We start from the raw sequence: 17,919 nt of genomic DNA, 5'->3' as shown, positions 1-17,919 counted from the left end.
GTGTTATGTTTCAGTGTAACTGGCTAAATGATCATACTGTCTTTTGTGTGTATTCCATTATGTAAAACCCTATAAAAATCCTGAGAAATTTGTGCTCGAGGGGCCATATTTTTTACAAAAGTCAAAACTCTGCAGCTTTATCTTTCTGTTTCTTTACAGCTGTGAAGAATGTATTGCTGACCCCGTTGCAGCTGCAATGGTTATATTTCGTGTGGATTTTATTGGCATTTTTCACAACCTCTTCTGCACCACACAGACTCAAGATGAACTGAGTCTGCAGGGTCATCGCTCCAATTCTTGACACAGTCCGCGCTGGCTTAACCAACTGAGCCGACTGCTAAGATCAGTCATACTTTGTGTTCTGCCAAAGGGTCACTTTAATTAAGGCTTAAATATTGATTCAACTTAATAAACCTACGGCCATCGATCTGACTCCTTCTCACTTCAATCTTCATACAGTGTGCGCTAGCATCATTCAGCCAAGCAAAGGATCTCTCCTGGACTTTTCCCTTCTCTCATCTTCCTCACAGTACTCTGAGGTGGCTATGAAGCTTTCATAAATAACCTAAATCCATCAATAGAATTAAAGGCACAGTACCCGATTTGTTTTGTGTGGTTGTGCTAAAATTATGAGGCTTGTCACAGCAATGTATTCCATCAATGTCACAGTAAAACCCATTTTGTGGCCGCTTATTGACCCTGTTATGCTCCGTGCCTGCCACTTTTGCCTCGTTGTGCGGATCTCTGCCCCATATGACCTTCTGTGCTGGGTTCTGCCCCTATGCCCACATTTGCCCTCGTGGTTCAATTTTGTCATCAGCAGGTCCTCAGTGCTGGTTCTGACTCATTTACCACTCGCTGCCAGCTTCTGCCCTCATTTGTCTTGAGAGGTTAGCTCAGGGGCAACGTGCTCGCATCGCAAGACGACACGGAGCACCACAGGTTTGATCCCCGGGTCTGCGCTTAGAAACCTTTGGGTATTAAGCACGTTATAAATAACCTATCATATCATATCATGGACTCAAGGGTGCCCCATTCCGCTTAACTTTCCAATAACAGCCAAGGTTTGCTCATAATTGTCTCTCAGTGTCGAGTTTTGCCAACACTTACCCCTCTGTGCCCAGCTCTATCACAAGGATGTTCTCACTGCCCCCTACATTGGAACAATGGCCACCATGACCCCCTTCTCATCATGCTTGACCCCAACACTGACCCCCTCCACACACATACATGTTGTGCCCATTTTCTTGACTGTACTCCAAGGCTTTACCTCCTACTGGAAACAGCGGGGACTTTGACTGACAAATACCCTCCAAAGCTTTACCTCCTACCGGAAACAGCTGGGGTTTTGACTGACAAATACCCTCCAAAGCTTTAGCTCCTAACGGAAACAGCAGGGACTTTGACTGACAAATACCCTCCAAAGCTTTAGCTCCTGTTGGAAACAGTGACTTTGACTGACAAATACCCTCCCTGAATCCTGCCTCCACAGATCGCATTGGAGTCGATGAGCACTTGGATTTAGATGTCCTTTCATGCACACCTTAGGGTTGAAAACCCGATGCCATCAGGACCACCTCTGGGAAAGTTGAAATGGCGGACCTTTGTGCCTACAGGGACAGAAGCTCTTGCAATCTGCTATGTGGGACAGCGCGCCATCCCAGATAGAGACTGATAGGGGAATCTGTCCCTGTAGTCACTATGTGATATGTCACGCAAAACACTCACCTCTCACGTTTACTGATGAGGGAATGCTTTGCATAACTTAACATTGGCAGCCTTTGCATAATGGAGGGGCACATGCCCAACCCCCTTCATGCATGTGCCGCAAACAGAACATAGGCTAGGATTCAACCAATAACCGCCCCACCACTGGTTGCATGTTGGCATACTGGGATTTCACATTCACTTTCATTTAATCAGTTTGCAAAGCGACCTACTCCCTAATCTAACATGCAAAGAGGAACACATTGTCATCAGTCAGGATCTGAATTACAGAAACTTTGCACTGGTGCAATTGTGATTTTGCACAGCTTTAGCACTAAGGGCAAAACACAGCATTTAAATGGATTTTTGGACCAGGACAAAGTTTGACATAGAGCAAAATACTTTGAAGGCATGTGGTCCTGATTTACAAAGCATTTTTCAATGGGATTATGCCGTCTCAAAGATGCATTTGTAAATTAGGCCCTATGGGCCTGTTTACGCGTTGGGTAGTATCCTGGTGGTAAATCTAGTGGAATACCGCCCAAACAAATTACTGTTATCGTCACTTGGTCCAGCGGAATTTCTGCCAGATTACAAGTGGCAGTGGTGTAATCCTGCATTTAATTTGAGTCCATTGGATTGCAGCTTTTTTGGCGGAATTCCCATAGCACAATTTCCGCCACAGTTATTCCGCTGATTCTGTAGATTTTTCGGCAGTGAGTTGGAGGATTTACCTTCAGGATTTTCCTCCATTCCATGCGCAAACTCGTAATTTGGCGTAATGGTACAGTTGCCAGTAACAGAGTTATCACCAACGTTAGCACTTACCGCCAAACTCGTAATGAGGCCCTGTCTTTTCTTGGGCAATTTACCACCTGGAATTCTGTGCGTTCTTTGTAGTGAAAAAGGAATTGTACAGAGACGAACACAGTGCACACAAGTAAACATGTTTGTGGTACCCCCGTGCTATTATCACAAATTAGAATCTATTTTTAAAAGCCAGCAGCAATCAGTCTGGAAATAGGCACACATTTTATAAGGCTACAACCTGGTTTTGGAAGATCAGAAAGTCTGCAGTTCTTTTTCAGGCAGTCCTCATGCAAATATAAAATACTTGGAAGAATTCTTAGTGTTTTTGTTTTGTTTTTTTAAAACATTTTTTGAAGACTTTTCATCTGGCTAACTGGGTAATCTCCATACATTTAAATATACACAGATAATTGGAAAAAGAAGTTGAAAAATAGGCTAAAGCGAAGAGAAACATTTATGTAGAAGCAATTTTAGAATTCTTACTACAGCCGAGTGTTCAGACAGAAGACAGTATTTTCGCCAGCAGACATCTTGTGAAGAAACAGACATCCCCAAAAAGTTTCATATTGCTAAAGTTTCGAGTCAGGCAAAGTTGACCCAAAACTACTGAGGGATAGTATACATTATGCATGACCCTTAACTGGATTCTCTTTTATTCATCAAGTGTGATGCACTTGTAGACTGTAGCGTTTGCCACCATGGTAGACTCTTGGCTCTGATAGTCTGGATGGGAAGGGTCCAGTTGAATAATCTGATGGAATCTAACAACCAGGTATTTAGGCTTCACACAAAACACAAGAGATGATGGCTGGAAGGTTTATAATTAATCTTAACCTCTGGGATTGCTCTGGGCAGAGCTCCAGACCATCGTTCTTCGCCTACCAAGCCATTACAAAAGGGGAAAAACCATATGCAAATCAGGCTTGGTCCCACCCAAAAAAGGGCAGCCAGCCTGAACGGCTAGGTCACATCTCTTCTGCACGAGACCACAAGCATTCCCAGACATGTTTTGGTCGCATCAGTGAGGAGTAACTTGGGTCTGGAGGCCCAACAGGCACAGGACCCACATCTGGGCCTACCCCTCCCACTCGGGGTGACTAGCAATAAAACAAAAGAGGCTTTGAGGCTTAGATGGAAGGACAGGTGATTAGATTCCTTTTTGATCCAGAAGGAAGGCGGTTCCAGCATCCGAGCAGTGAAAGCACCTCCCCTTGTTCAGAATCTGTTGAAAGTGGGGTTGAGTAAAAGTGCTCTGGGTGACGTTCAGAGGCTTTTGGCAGGGGTGTGTTGATTAAACCTAATAACAAGCAAGTTGGGGACCAGTCTGCAGAAGGCCTACAGAGTGATGCAGGTTGACTCCAAGATGATGAGTTTGGGAACAAGGAGCCAATAGAGAGAGCAGGAGTAATATGGTTGTCTCTCTTTAGGTGTTTGAGGCGGCGAGCTGAAGAGTTCTGGATACTTTAGAATCTGCAAAGTTAGTCCAAGGGTACACCATAGTCAGCCTACAATATATCAATGTGACGATCACTGTGATTGTGTGTGTGGGGGGGCTCTCCTGCGGGAGCAGGTGGTACAGAAGCGAACGATGATCAGCAAGTTATACTGGGAAGACATTGACAGGTCTTTGTCGAGAAGGAATCCTGCCCTATGGACGGAGGCCATACAACGGGTTGATCGGTTGCGGTGAGGATAGATGGATATATAACACAAATATGTCTGCATTAACAGGGTTGTATTCTCAAATCACTAAACATAATGCACACTGGGCTCAGTGCTTATTTTCTTTACCACAACACTCACCCTAACTGTCACTCCAGTAGGAGGCTGACCTGCTTGTGACAGAGAACCCAATTCTGGTGTAGATTGCGAGCCTCATTGGTTTTGGCAGCATTGCCGAATTTTAGAAAAGGAAGGGCAGAGAGGAGAAGTGTGGCACCATGGTCAAGCATCGCTGATTGCTACACACAACCCTATTTCTCCCCCTCTTCATTTCCCCCCTCCACTTTCTATCCACCCCAGCTTCTCTGCCACTCTTGCACCATAATTGTATCCAGAGGTGGACTGGCCTATATGGAACTCTGTAGATTACCTGGTAGACCTCTGGGCCATGGGCCTCTTTTGTGTGGTAACCTATTGTATTTCCAAATGGGTTTGCCGAAAATGCGTACTATGGGGCTCTTTTGAAAATGATTTCCAGGTCCTCTTTTGGTTCCCAGTTCGGCCCTGCTTGTATCCCCCTGTATATGCCCCCTTTGTCCAGCACTCTGTTGCTTCCCAGCTAGTATTGCACATTATCAATCCCATACTTCTCTTGGACTCGACTACCCTCCTGACAGTCTACCACAGTAGCCATCCACTAACCAGATCTCCATGGGTCGACACCAGGGACTTAGTCACCGCTCCCTACCTTTGTTTTGGCCAAAATGTACACACACATTCTAAAAATCCTCCTTTCAATTCTCATTCCTCGGTCCTCCAAGAGCGTTCACCGCACAGCACGTTGAGGCCATCCCAACGGCATTCGGCATTTTACAAATGCCATATAAGATAACACACCAAGATTCAAGGATGTCTGTGACCATGTGGCTCTGTGCACACCCCTTACCCTATGCACAGACATCCTTGGAGAACTGTATGCATAGGAATGCTATGCAAAACACTAAGGGCTTGATTTAAGTGCTTTGAATGGGGTTTTCCCATAGGAACACACTTTTGTAAAGCAAGCCTTACATTCTCTACCATGCATGGGTAATTGAAAGACAAGGTGGGAATGTTCTTTCCATACATTTTATTTCCATATAATGTTTTCTTCTGTCATATTTCAAATGGTCATGTTCTGTACTCTCCTTCTAACTTTGCCTACCACTGTGGACCCTCTCTTTCTTGCTTTTAGTGGCTCAGGTGGTCTGGAGTGTTGATTCTGTTTGTCCTATTGATTATTCCGGGAATGGCCGATTTCGTCGGCCGATTTCGTCGCAGCAGATTTCATTGTAGTTTTTTTTTAATAGATTTTGCTGAAAATACATATGGGGGCGGGTTTGGCCTAAGGGGATAAGGGGGAGGGAGTCGTGTGGGCCCCCCACCCCAGCATACATTTGCGGCAAAATCAACCATTCCAAAACAAATGTGCGCCCTGAGGCCATTCGGACGAGTTGGAGCGTTAACAACAATTAAAATAAATAAATAATTGCGATGAAAAAAAAACGCAGCAAAATCGCATAGAACAGATTATTCCCAAACATATCTGCTGCTACTTTCCCAAACCTAAAACAGATTTAATGGCTCTCAATAACACTTCACACGATGGGAATCAATGCAAACTGTTTCCCAAAATGACCCGAATAATGCATGGGACCGAACCCATCCCCTCAAGAAAAGAAAACCAAGCCAGTGGCATTTCTCAACCTTCAACCTCATCCTACTACTTAAACATTTGCACCCAACAGGGGGTGCGGAGATCGGGATGCCTGCGGCTCAACTAATGCTCAGTATGCCCCCTACCCCACCACAAAGGATAGTGAGGCTTTTTACACGTGTATGGGAGCTGTAGCCCAGAAAGCAAATATAATCTACTCTGTGTGACCAGGAAGATTATGCCCATGAAGAAAGAAGACAGCGTACAGTGGTGTGTGCTGGGTTGCCACCCACATGGAGCCTGGTGAGCGGGCTGCAGGTGAGAGCGGAGGCGGAGGATGGAGGGCTGGGGGGGTGAGGCACCGAGACCCCTCTAAACTAAAGAGTATTTACTACCAGAGCTGCATGCAAGCTGACATTCCAGTCGTCAATTGGTAAATAGTACACGTAATTCCTGCTTCCTGATTGGCTGAGGTGTAGACAATGTTAAAAAATAGGTGCTAAACTACTGTAAAGCTAACAGAACTGAACCACCACGTTTAGATTCAGCCGATGCGTTCCCGGTCGATGGCAGGCAGTGCCTGGCATTAATGCACCAGCTCCTGTGTCAGATGGAGGCACTAGTTCATAAACAGCTATGGATTTTCCTTCTTGGAATAAATGAGTGCCTGGCAGCGCGGAGGTTTACATCAGTGAGTTATCTAGCGCGCTGCACACATGTTTGGTGGGCCATGTTTTCCAGACGAGCGCGGCATACAAGGAATGATGTATGCATCAGACTTTGTAATTTGTTCTGCATATAATGGGAAGCAGCTGAGAGGGTTGAAGATTTGACAGAATCACAAAAGATGCAGGTGGAAAGCCAGACAGGCTCTTTGCTCCGCCATTGCGATGTTGAGCTGGGAAGGAAATATTTGGGGGAGGCAACTGACTGGCCACGCTGAGCGTTGGAGCTGTGCTGGGAAACGTGCCTGGGACTAATTGAAAAAGCTGTACAGTGACCCAAATGCGAAAACCTAAAAAGTGCTTTTCAAATATTCAGTTTCTTTAAATCCTCAGTATAACAATTAAGAAGCTGATTGGTAAAGAATCCTGCTTCAGGCTTATGATTATACACCGGTGATGACTGGTTTGACTTAGGGGCCGGATTGGAGGGGCTGGGGGGGGCAAAGTGGTGATTGGCCCCCATCCTGGTAGGGCTCTTGGATCCTGGGGAAGGGCTGAAAAATATCAACATTGACGATACAGAAGATCTCCTTCAGAACCCAGCTTGCCTGGAAGGAACCGAGACCTGCAAGGCCTGGCTGGCTTCTGTGTAGATGGGGTGAGGCACTCGGTTTTGATTTAAGGGCTGTCCAACTCCAGGAAGGCCGGAATCCTGATGGGTATTCAGATTATCCCGCATTATTATCCATGAGCAGAAATGGGCAGAGTCATTGTATTCAAATTTATCTCATGAATAATAAGGGAGGGATATCCTGAAAACCCAGCATGGATCCACACCAAAAGGCCTGGAGTTGGACAACCCTGATTTAGACAAGGTTGCAAATGTACCTGGGTGGGCCCCACACCTGGGCCTCCACAGTGAAGTAAGTGAGTGGGAGAATAGCCTAGGAGGCAGGCCCACACCCACAAGCTACGAATGCATGTGAATGACCGATTCTGTGACGCTGCGTTGCAATATCGCTCTACCGCTATGAAATCGACATTCCCAGCCATGCTTCTGGACTGCTGCCACTTAGTGCATGTGTGTGTTTACACGTTGTGTGTATAATCTAACAGCAATTATATGCCTACTCCACAGGGATATATCTTTTTGTCAATTGCAAGTAAGTACGTTTCTGATTAGGCGTAATTTATGCCGGCACAAGCTTTTTACCACGCAAATGTCTCACTTACTCCTTAAAAAGACATGTGTGGGGTGGCTGGGCCTATACTTGTGTGGGATGGCTGGGACTATACTTGTGTGGGGTGGCTGGGACTATACTTGTGTGGGGTGGCTGGGACTATACTTGTGTGGGATGGCTGGGACTATACTTGTGTGGGGTGGCTGGGACTATACTTGAGTGGGGTGGCTAGGACAATACTTGTGTGGGGTGGCTGGGACTATACTTGTGTGGGGGGTGGCTGGGCTTATACTTGTGTGGGGTGGCTGGGACTATATTTGTGTGGGGTGGCTAGGACTATACTTGTGTGGGGTGGTTGGGACTATATTTGTGTGGGGCTGGGTCCATACTTGCGTGGGGTGCCTGGGACTACACTTGCGTGGGGTGGTTAGGACTATACTTGTGTGTGGTGGCTGGGACTATACTTGTGTGGAGTGGCTGGGACTATACTTGTGGGGTTGACTGTTTGCTGCACAGGTTAGTGGGTAACCAGCAGGCTATAGTGTTTACTTCTGGTATGGGTTGCTCAGCCTTTCATCATTCCAAGGAATAACGAGTAATAATAGATCATGTAAAAGCCAAAATTCAATTCGGGATGTTGTCCGCACTTTATAAATAGTAAAGGTTATCTAAAGTCTTGATGATAACATTGGAGGTAATCCCATCTCCCCTGGAATACATAATTCAATCACATGAACAATATCACATTTGTATGTAGCATTTCATGCCAGATTCCTGCTGATTCTTAGCTCTGTGGTAATAGCTGCCACGATTGCCCAAGTTATCAGCACCCTGTTGAGAAATTATTCTAGTCAACCTTACTTCCGCAGTTCACAGCCGACCAATGAGCAAGCTTTGGCCACCCAGTCACAGACGCAGTCATGAACACAAGGCCCCCATTCATCCCTTCACTGTGCTTGTAACCTCATCAGGAATGTGGAAGTGGTTTGTTGTTATTGCCAACGGGTGTGGTTATTGCTGCCTTTAGCGCACATGGCGACATGTGGCGCGCAGCCCCCGTAGCGCGCTGAACATGCCTCATTGATTAGTAGTCCATGGAAGAGGGCCCAAAACACATGCTAGACACGAATGAAAACACGGTGGGGTGTACACAGTGAGAACGCATAGCAAAGTTGGACAGGCTGAAAACCTATGATTTCTTTGTTATGATTGTGCTCTAGTGAGTTGCAGTTGAAATGACTCGTAAGTGACCTACCCCCTTTTCTCATCTGCAGTTTGCCTTGCATCACACTTACTGAGGGGTTAGCAAAAGAAATTAGAAACTGTGAAGCACATCTTTACAGAATGTCCAAAATTGGGCCCGCAGTACATGATTTATTTACGGCACTTGGTCCATAGTTTTAGAGCAATTTTAGACCAAGAATTTTGGACCTACTGTCTTAACACTTATTCTGTTTCAGTACACATTACTATAGTTCAAATATGGATCGAAATTAAGAAGCATGTTAGAAAGGAATCTTTTTAAAAGATCTTAAGGATGAAATTTGAATTAATAAGTTTTATAATGAACATTTGTAAAGCTTTTAGAACTTTTAGTTCGTTACATCCTATGATTATGTCTGTGATTGGCATCTAACTATGCATGTGCAAGTAATTAAGAATTTGATTTGAATAACGTTGGATTCATTTTAGACTGAGTGTGCATGTATGCATGATTGATCAATTTACGTGTAAAGCACTGACGAACTAAATAACGTAATAAATAAATAAAAGAGATTAAAAGAGGTGCTCCAAACTTTTCAAAAAAAGATTAAAGATGTAAAGACTCTCACAGTTGTATACGCAGCTTTCATTGGCTCTGAGTTTCTGCATGAGGCATTGTGATTGACCCTTCCTCAGCCGGAGCTACCATGGTCTTGACTTTGTGGCCTCTATGGTTGTGCCTGGACTCACCTTATTTAATGAAGGGGTGGCCGAGCCGTGCTGCGCGCCCTAACGCGCCCGCCTGTTAGTGCAGGAAGTGATGCAGATGTTTCCCCTCTTCCAAGTATATTTTCTGGCTCTCTATTGAGAAGCAGCAGATCTCACTGAAATCATTAGGCAAGGTTTATTAATCATTGGCAGGAGTGGTACCTTCCTTCCTAACCTCCAAATGTATGACTTATACTCCAACTTGAGATCTTTGGGGATCACATTAATGGGTGTGCCACATTCCATGAAACGGCTGCCACGAGAGCATTCTCTGTGGCGTAGATCTCTATGTGGCCTACAGCGCCTAACTCTATCCCTAATAACAACACTCACACTCCCCAATTTCAGCAACTCCTGAAGATGTGATTATTTCTTTAATCTTTCTTGCAGTGAGACCCTCCCGTAGGGTCACGAGTACAATGAAGACACCCTGGTGGTAGATGAGCAATTAATAAATGGACGAACATAATGCTGCATGACACAAAGGTAGTGTAGCGCCTTGAAAAAGCACGTTTTCAAAATTACATTTTTCCATGAGATGATGTGGGTAGAGGTTAGCTTAATCTAACAGGGTGGTACTGGACTGATCTGTGTAAACTGTGTCTCTCCAGATGTTTTTGACTACAACCTCTAGGATCTCCCAGCATTGAATATGCTGTCCAGGGCTGATGGTACATGTAGTCCCAAATATCTGGTGAGCCAAAGGTTGCCAGCCCCTGGTGTAAATGGACTGGGGCAGCATCATGTTTGTCTCTAGTGAAGTGCCACATCTGGATTGCCATTAGTGTCTAGGTGTTTTGGGAGGAGCAGAGATTCATTGGTTTATAGGAAAGCCTGTCCTCATCTTTGTACGGGAGTCAACACCATTCAGCCGGATAACATAGAGCTGACATGTTCAAAGAGGGTGTATTGCCAAAGAATGCAATGTGAACACGATGTACCTCTCTTTGCTTCCTCCCAATACTGTCCCAGGTCAGGTTATCCATCAATGCCCTTAAGCCCAACTCCAAATCACTGGCAAGTGGCACCACACCGAGCGAGCGCACAATCTATGTTCTCATCAGCCACCAGACCTGTGCCCTACCTCCTGTCCTTCAGCTGACCGACAACCTGCTCACCATCAACATCCAGACTTGCTTGCCTCCTTTCAGTGCCCAACCCGCTCTTCATCACAGTATCTCTTCCTGTTACTGACAAGGCCCATGTTCTGCTGTATCAGTCCAACTCTAGCGCATGTGACTCAAAGTGGATCTCTTCAGCGTGATGACGACACTGTTACTTGTGTCAAATCTGCTGCTTCAAGCTGACTTCGTACTGTCTGGTGTTCACTCTTCCATAAAGAATTCAAAATAATTCACCTGCTTGAAGACCATCTGCCCACAACTTTAAAAATGAGTAGCTTATTAATACAAAGGATTCATGAAGAGGGTGGTGTCCAAAAGCAGGTAAGTTACGAATGAAGGGAAACATGGAATGCCAATCACAGGAGCTGAAACCTATAAGGACACAACATCTGATGGGTTATAAAGAAGGAAGGGAAGATCAAGTACCATAGTAAAATGTCAGTTAAAGGAATATACAAACACTGTCAATGTTATAGTTGGTTTAATAAAACATGAAAACAAGTCTTCTACCTGAAAGTTGAGAACAGAATAGGCCATTTCGACTACGCCACACATGCCGTAGCACCAACCAGTAGCCATTTCTGAAAGTTCTCCGGTTAAGAGCCACCGAGCAATGCATGTTGGGTATGAAAATTTTCTAAAAAAGCTGAACATTTCATGGGTCAAAAAGAAATGCTGCACACAGATTAGAAAAGAATGGCACCAGAAAAAGGTCTAATGGTAGAATGCTTATGTGTATGCATGTATATGAGGGGCTTCCAAGAGTATGGATCTAGCTGGGAAGCATCTCTGCAAAGTGCAATAAAGGGGGCATTGATAGGCTGAGAAAGAGAGATGACGGGATGGGGAAGAGTGTGAGGTGGGATCCTGTCAGTAGCAGCTGATGAGAACCCATAAACCAAGGGGTACAAGCACGGAAAACAGGCAATTCAGACATAAATGGACTGCACAAAGCATAACATTAAGGCTGTGAATGGCATACTTTCCGAGGCATGGAGACGGCCATGATGGATTGGGGAGAATTAATATTTCAGCTAAATGTATCGGCTTAGCAAGCAGATACCATAGGCCCTTTTCAATGTAAAAAAGAATGCAGTCAGCTTCAATTCCAGTATAAGGCAGAGGACCAGCAAGAGGAAGGGTGTGCACATTTTGGGTTAGGGCTGACTGACCCAATGGTGGGATGGCAAGTTCCGGGGCAAGTTGGGAACGTAGCGTGACATGGCATGAGGCAAATATGGAGTGCCATGTCATAAACTGAAATTGATGACCAGACTGAGATATACCTATGCACCGGCTTCAGGGAAGTAATGGGAGAGAAGTCAGGGATGAGGGTCAGTGTGCGGGTGACCAATTTGATGATCAACTCAGCGTGAATGGGAAAGCAGTTTTGTAAAAACAAAATGAAGGGTAATGCAATAAGCAAATCGGCTAATGACTAATTCATACGGGACAACGCTTGATAGCATTATCAAGTGGGATCCTGAATTAAATAAATAAAGGGGGCGGGGCACTAGATTATGATGTGTTTAATTATTTAGCGCCTTAATCCAAAGCACTTTAAGTGCAGATATTTACATACAATATCATCCAGCCAAAATTGTTACTCGTTTATCAACCTTGGAAGGATGAAAGGCCAAATTGCTCATGCCGGGATTCGAACCTGCGACTTGCAGATTACACTCAGATTGTAGCAGCGCGTTCTCAACCCGCTGAGCTACTTTACCACTATACATAAAGGAAGTGATGGTGGGCTGTGCTGTTTTACTAGAAGTCACATAAGAGCATCGTTCTATATGGTTGTATAAATGGTGTCCAAACTTCCTGGTAGAAAGAAATAGCATCCATGAGTTTTGGAAGGAATGAGAAGGCAATTATTGTTGGTGGATGATGGGAAATAGATTGTCTCAGTTCCACCAGAGTTGGGCAGAAAGTATAGCCGTGTTGTTCATTCGATTATGAATGTCAGAGGATCAATCATTCCTGGTGGGGGGGTTAAGGGGTGAAGCAGATATACAATGTGGAGGCAATGCCATAGAGAAGCTGGTTGGAGGGAAATAGGAGACCAAGGACAGCGGGATTTATTATGAATCGCTCATTATCCGGAGATCCATTACATGGTCGACTCGTTGACGTTCCAACGTCAGTTTTCAAAGAGACGAGGCAGGGTCTCTCTGCAGTTTCTGTATGTGGGTGGCCTTTTGCACCCTGATACCAATTACCTAGCATATGGTGGATACTCATACTTCACTCTACATCTCATCCTCATAATGTCCACATGTGCATGTTTCTAAAGTTCATCCATCGTGTTGGTTCATTTGCATGGCATCGATTGTTTCCATTTCCATCCATTTGAATCGAATCATAAAGTGCACAGTGTTAATCCATATATTCGATATCAAAATAACATTACATCCAGATACAGACAGGAAAGTAGGGCAGGTCTTACTAGAAAAACTAGTGTTGCATCTCTCCGCTGCTGTCTGGTGCACGCCATGTTTCCTTCAAATTACCTTGTCCTTCCTTGATGTCTAACAGCATTCAAATGGCTGTGATAAGGGCCTGTGGATAGAAAGAGAAAAGGGACTTCTATATGTCATGTAGGGGAAACATGACAACTCTCAGCAGCTCTGACTTGAGGGGTTTGAGGCCTGGGCTGGCATGTCTGTTTTACGTGGCGTTTACTGAGATTAACCTGGTTGAATGTTCAAATGCTGCTTCTTAAGCATTTTTTAAAATCTAACCATTGCTTCGATTGTCTTCATTACAGCGCCAATGTAACACAATGTGATTTTCTCGTGCATTTGTGACTCTGCCTTCCTGTGTGGTGATTCAGTGATTGAATTTGAGGCAGCAATAAAGCCATTTTGAACCAAGTACACATTTTGGCTTTTAGGATTTTGAGGGTTATTAAGAAATTGAGTGCCATTGGTCTCCCCACTTTCCATTTACCTTGGGCTACTAGGTGAGGGAGACCTAGGTGGAGTCTAATCCCTGTTCTGCCCTCTTAATCATTCAGTGTTTGGTCACCTGTTCCTCCTAAATTGCATTGAATCCTTGAGTTTTGGATTCAGTTGCATCTCTCTGCGTTACTCATTGCCACCTCATGATGCGTCAGAGTCTGGTTTGCTGACCCGAGGAGTGGAAGGCATCCCTACTCCAATAAGCCACATTTATATGTGTCTTTCTAAAGACAGTCAACTTTGCCCTCCTAACTGGACCCCTAGAACTGAGAGTGAACAGGTGGCTGAGAGAGCAAAGTGAGAGATGTCACCAGGTAAGTGACACAGGGAGCAGCCAATCAGAGGATTCCCCATCCTTGAACTGACTTGTGAGGTCAAACTGGGCTGTCTTACAATTGTATATTAGGGCTTGTGTAAAGTGGGCACTCAGAGACTGGTGATATGCAATGTAATACAGATGTTACAACCTTTATGGAATAGCTTTGAAATTATGAAGTGGAGGACAACAGTACTGGCTCTATTACTTGAAGTGGTTGTAATCACCTATTGGGTGCAAATGAAACCCCTCCACCCTTTATCATTCCTGTGACTCTCTACAGAAATCCCTGTAAATGAATGTACCATAGATCTGCTATTGAAGGCTTTTAAAGTTCTGCACCTTGGTTCATTGCTTAGTGATGTTCATCACTATGAAGTGTGTTTAATACTTAATATTTGATAAACAAGGGTCAGATTGTGCCGCATTCTAGCAAAAGTCTATCTGTCTTGTCATTGCTCAGGCAGGGAGTAGGTTTGAGGAATGTTCCTCGCTCATTAATAAGATTTGGTGAATAAATGTGGCTGAACCAAATCAGCCGAGTGTTGACTGTATTTTGAGTTTACTTAATTTTGAGAGATAGATTCGGGTTAAACTCATGGCACTTTCATTCTTTTGAAATGTTGCTGTTATCAGTGGTTTTGAAGAGGTCAAGGGCTTGCCTGCCAGCATTTGTTAGAACCTCTCCTGCACCAGATGTCCATACACAATACATGTCTAATTAACTAATAACTTGCACCTGGCTGTTTCTTCAATATTGAAACCAAAATTAACTCTTAGTAGTTTTCAGCAGGAAACACAATCATCTTTTAAAAATAAAACACTGTAGAGCTCTGTTATGTGTTTTCCCGCTGGTACAGAAAAGCTCATAACATTGCAATGCTACCAGACTAATTAGTATCTATTTAAGCAATTTCAGAGGTTATGAAAGTCTGTATCATGAATGCTTGACATGTGACTAGCTGTACTAGCCCTACCACCCTTTTACCTAACGATGTATGGCTCTTACCTCATTACCAGCTGAGCTATTATGCATTCTTACATACATTTGATGAGCATTCTTGCCCTTTGCACTTATGGAGTTTCGGGTAGGTTTGGGCTGAAAGAGAAGTCTGTGGGAACGTGTAACATATCCACATCTTATGTATGTAAGATAGAAAATGAGCGTTTTTTATACTCTACTGTCACAGCTCGGCGACTCGGTGGTCACAATGCCATGTATGATCCGGATGTCGCGTCTTGGAGTATGACGGTAAAAAAACAAAAAAACGCTTGAACTAGTAAATGTCATAATACTGCATTGAAGACAAGCACCAAATTGTATTTAATTATCACTATTTTATTTTTGATAGTGTAGTGCCCTTCGTGATGACGCGTATTTCGGCCACTGGCCTTTTTTAAATCAGGGCAATGTCCGATAGTTCTTTAGTTAACTTGTCACTACAGTGGCCTTTAGTGATTCAATTAACTTTGATGATTACGCATCGGCTCTCTGCTGCTCATCTTACTCTGGGAATCATGGAAGCCATTGGATCTCTTTTGAGGAAGTTCACCCAGAGCTACTCATGAATTTTATTGCACCTGCATTGCAAATAATCACATTGCCTCTCTTTCAGGAAACCATTTTATATCCGGAACTTGTTCAAAATTATCTATTTATCATCTTTTCCTCTTTAGGTGGCTCCTGTTATAAAGGAAAGGATGATGAAGAAAGGCAGCATGATGGTGGGCTACCAACCTCACCGCGGCAAAGTCAATTTCTTCCGACAGATCATCATCAGCCCGCAAGTGAGTCGCGAAGACATGGACTTTGTGCTGGACGAGATCAACCTGCTGGGCAGAGATTTGTAGCCATAGCTCAGCAGCCAATGGTGCTGCTGGTACTACTTCACAGACGAAGAATGTCCGTAGAGCTGAGTGTACAACACTAATCTATTATGCTGCAAATTTAACTTGCTGATCATTGTATATGTACGAATAATGAGTGCCTCCAGAGAATCAAAGCCAAAAATACAGGGCCCGTTGACCATGTGGTACGAGAGAACTCTCAAAATGACTGATCTCAATCATTGTTCTTTATGATAAGGTACTCATCACCACTCCTCCACCTGGAGAGAAATCCACTCGCCCGCACCATTTGTCTGCTGTACCTATAAAGGCCCTTCCTCATACGTATCTGACTCTGCCCCTGCCCTGCCACCCTTTCAGAGGCACTTTCTTGTTTGTGATATCCTTTCAATTTCCCTGGTCTGCTTCTGAGCAGAGCATATTCACTTAATGTCAATGCTTGACGATCTTCAAGGCTTATTAAGAACCCCACTCTATCTGCTGGAGACTTTCTCCCCAAAAAGGATACCACACTTGGAGCAATGGGCCGAGGACTTCTGTGAGAGATCTTGGGAACAGAGAGTTGCAATACTGGAACATGTCACAAGACCCGTGAATGATCTTAACCCGCTCATGTTCAATCTCAGGACCTTTGTCTTTCTTTCTGAAACATTAACTTGCAAGTTTGCCAGTTGGTGCAAAGGAGGGAGAGACGATAGGGAACAACTTGGAGCATTTTACGTAAAAAGGTCAACTGTTTAGGTTATTTATAAAATGTATTATTCCCTCATTAAGAGAAACAAAAGCATAGGTATCTGGATTATTCAAATTCCTGCCAGTATTTTATTACTATTAGCAATAGTATTAGAAAACTGTGAGTATGGTATGTTTTGCACCTTATGATTATTGTCCTTCTACTATTGGGTAGCAGGCAGTAGAAGCTGTCCAATCATGTTATTTATTACCTGATGGTGTATGACAAGTCTTCCCAGCTGCTTTAAAAAATATATATGTATATTGTCTTATGTTATTTAATTTCTGTGTGGTTGTGTGGGTATGCCTGTGTGTATGGTGCAGCGTACTTACAACAGTGTATCATTGTTAAAAATGTTCAACAGGTTAAAGATGGCTACATCAGAGTGAACTGGACTGTAGAGCAGGTGTGCACTAACCCAGCGTTAGTGCACCCATTCATCCACCTACATTGTAAAAGGACTGCAAAAGGCAAGAATGTATAATACCGACAAAAGAGCATTGCAGAGCGGACTAATCAGATATTCTGATAAAATTAACAGCTTTGTGCGGAAACAATATAACACGGCTTGTGAAATTAACAACCTTATCCCTATTCCCTCATCAGGATGTGCACGTGTTTTCCTCTGCCCTCAGTAGAATTGTTCTACTTTGTTCAAATCTTGCCCTTTCATCTGGTGACCCATTGTTTCCCCTACTACATCATCCAGGAAAATATATGACCTTAAGACCAGCTCCCTCTTACCCAATTGTTCTCCTATTCAAGTTATTCGTCGTGAGGGCTGGCTCTCAGTGGACATGGTGGTGGGGCCGTATTACAAAAGAATTATTGCTCACCTACTCTGTCTGTATTTCTTCCCAAGGAGTGCAAAATCCCAGGTGGGTGGGATTTCAGAATGTTTTTTCAGGCTGCACAACAGTTCCCGGATGGTGAGCCACTGGAAAGCTGAGCAGAAAACTCTCCTGTCGGTGTGCTGTGACCAACAGTGCGAGGCTTTCACAATGAACAGTCCGCCATTTGTAGCCCAGTATGCTCAGAGGTGGTCCTTAACATCCATTTATGAGATGTGGATCAAACGTTGTAGCATGGGGCTGCTACCTTAACCTCGCCAGATGTTCTGGATTGCAACTCCCATCACCCCTAGCCAGCTTAATCAATGTTAAAGGGTCATGGGAGGTGTGTGCCAAACATCTGGAGATGAACAGATTGCAGACCCATGTGTTACGGTGAAGGGGAGCAACAT

The 17,919-nt window shown here is 44.2% G+C and overlaps 1 protein-coding gene across 1 annotated transcript in view; it reads left to right on the top strand.

The window, feature by feature from the left end:
• Positions 1-17,509, top strand: part of GADL1 (glutamate decarboxylase like 1) — a 689,547-nt gene extending 672,038 nt beyond the window's left edge. Inside the window, exon 15 of the mRNA XM_069648800.1 lies at positions 15,773-17,509. Coding sequence (XP_069504901.1) covers positions 15,773-15,946 — 174 coding nt within the window. The 3' untranslated portion in view covers positions 15,947-17,509. The remainder of the gene's footprint in view (positions 1-15,772) is intronic.
• Positions 17,510-17,919: the final 410 nt, after the last annotated feature.

Source organism: Ambystoma mexicanum, chromosome 2q (genome assembly GCF_040938575.1).
Source record: "Ambystoma mexicanum isolate Mex_15411 chromosome 2q, UKY_AmexF1_1, whole genome shotgun sequence".
Classification (NCBI taxonomy): domain Eukaryota; kingdom Metazoa; phylum Chordata; class Amphibia; order Caudata; family Ambystomatidae; genus Ambystoma; species Ambystoma mexicanum.
The sequence above is the reverse complement of the archived record's forward strand: the minus strand, read 5'-3'. Positions and strand labels throughout refer to the sequence as shown.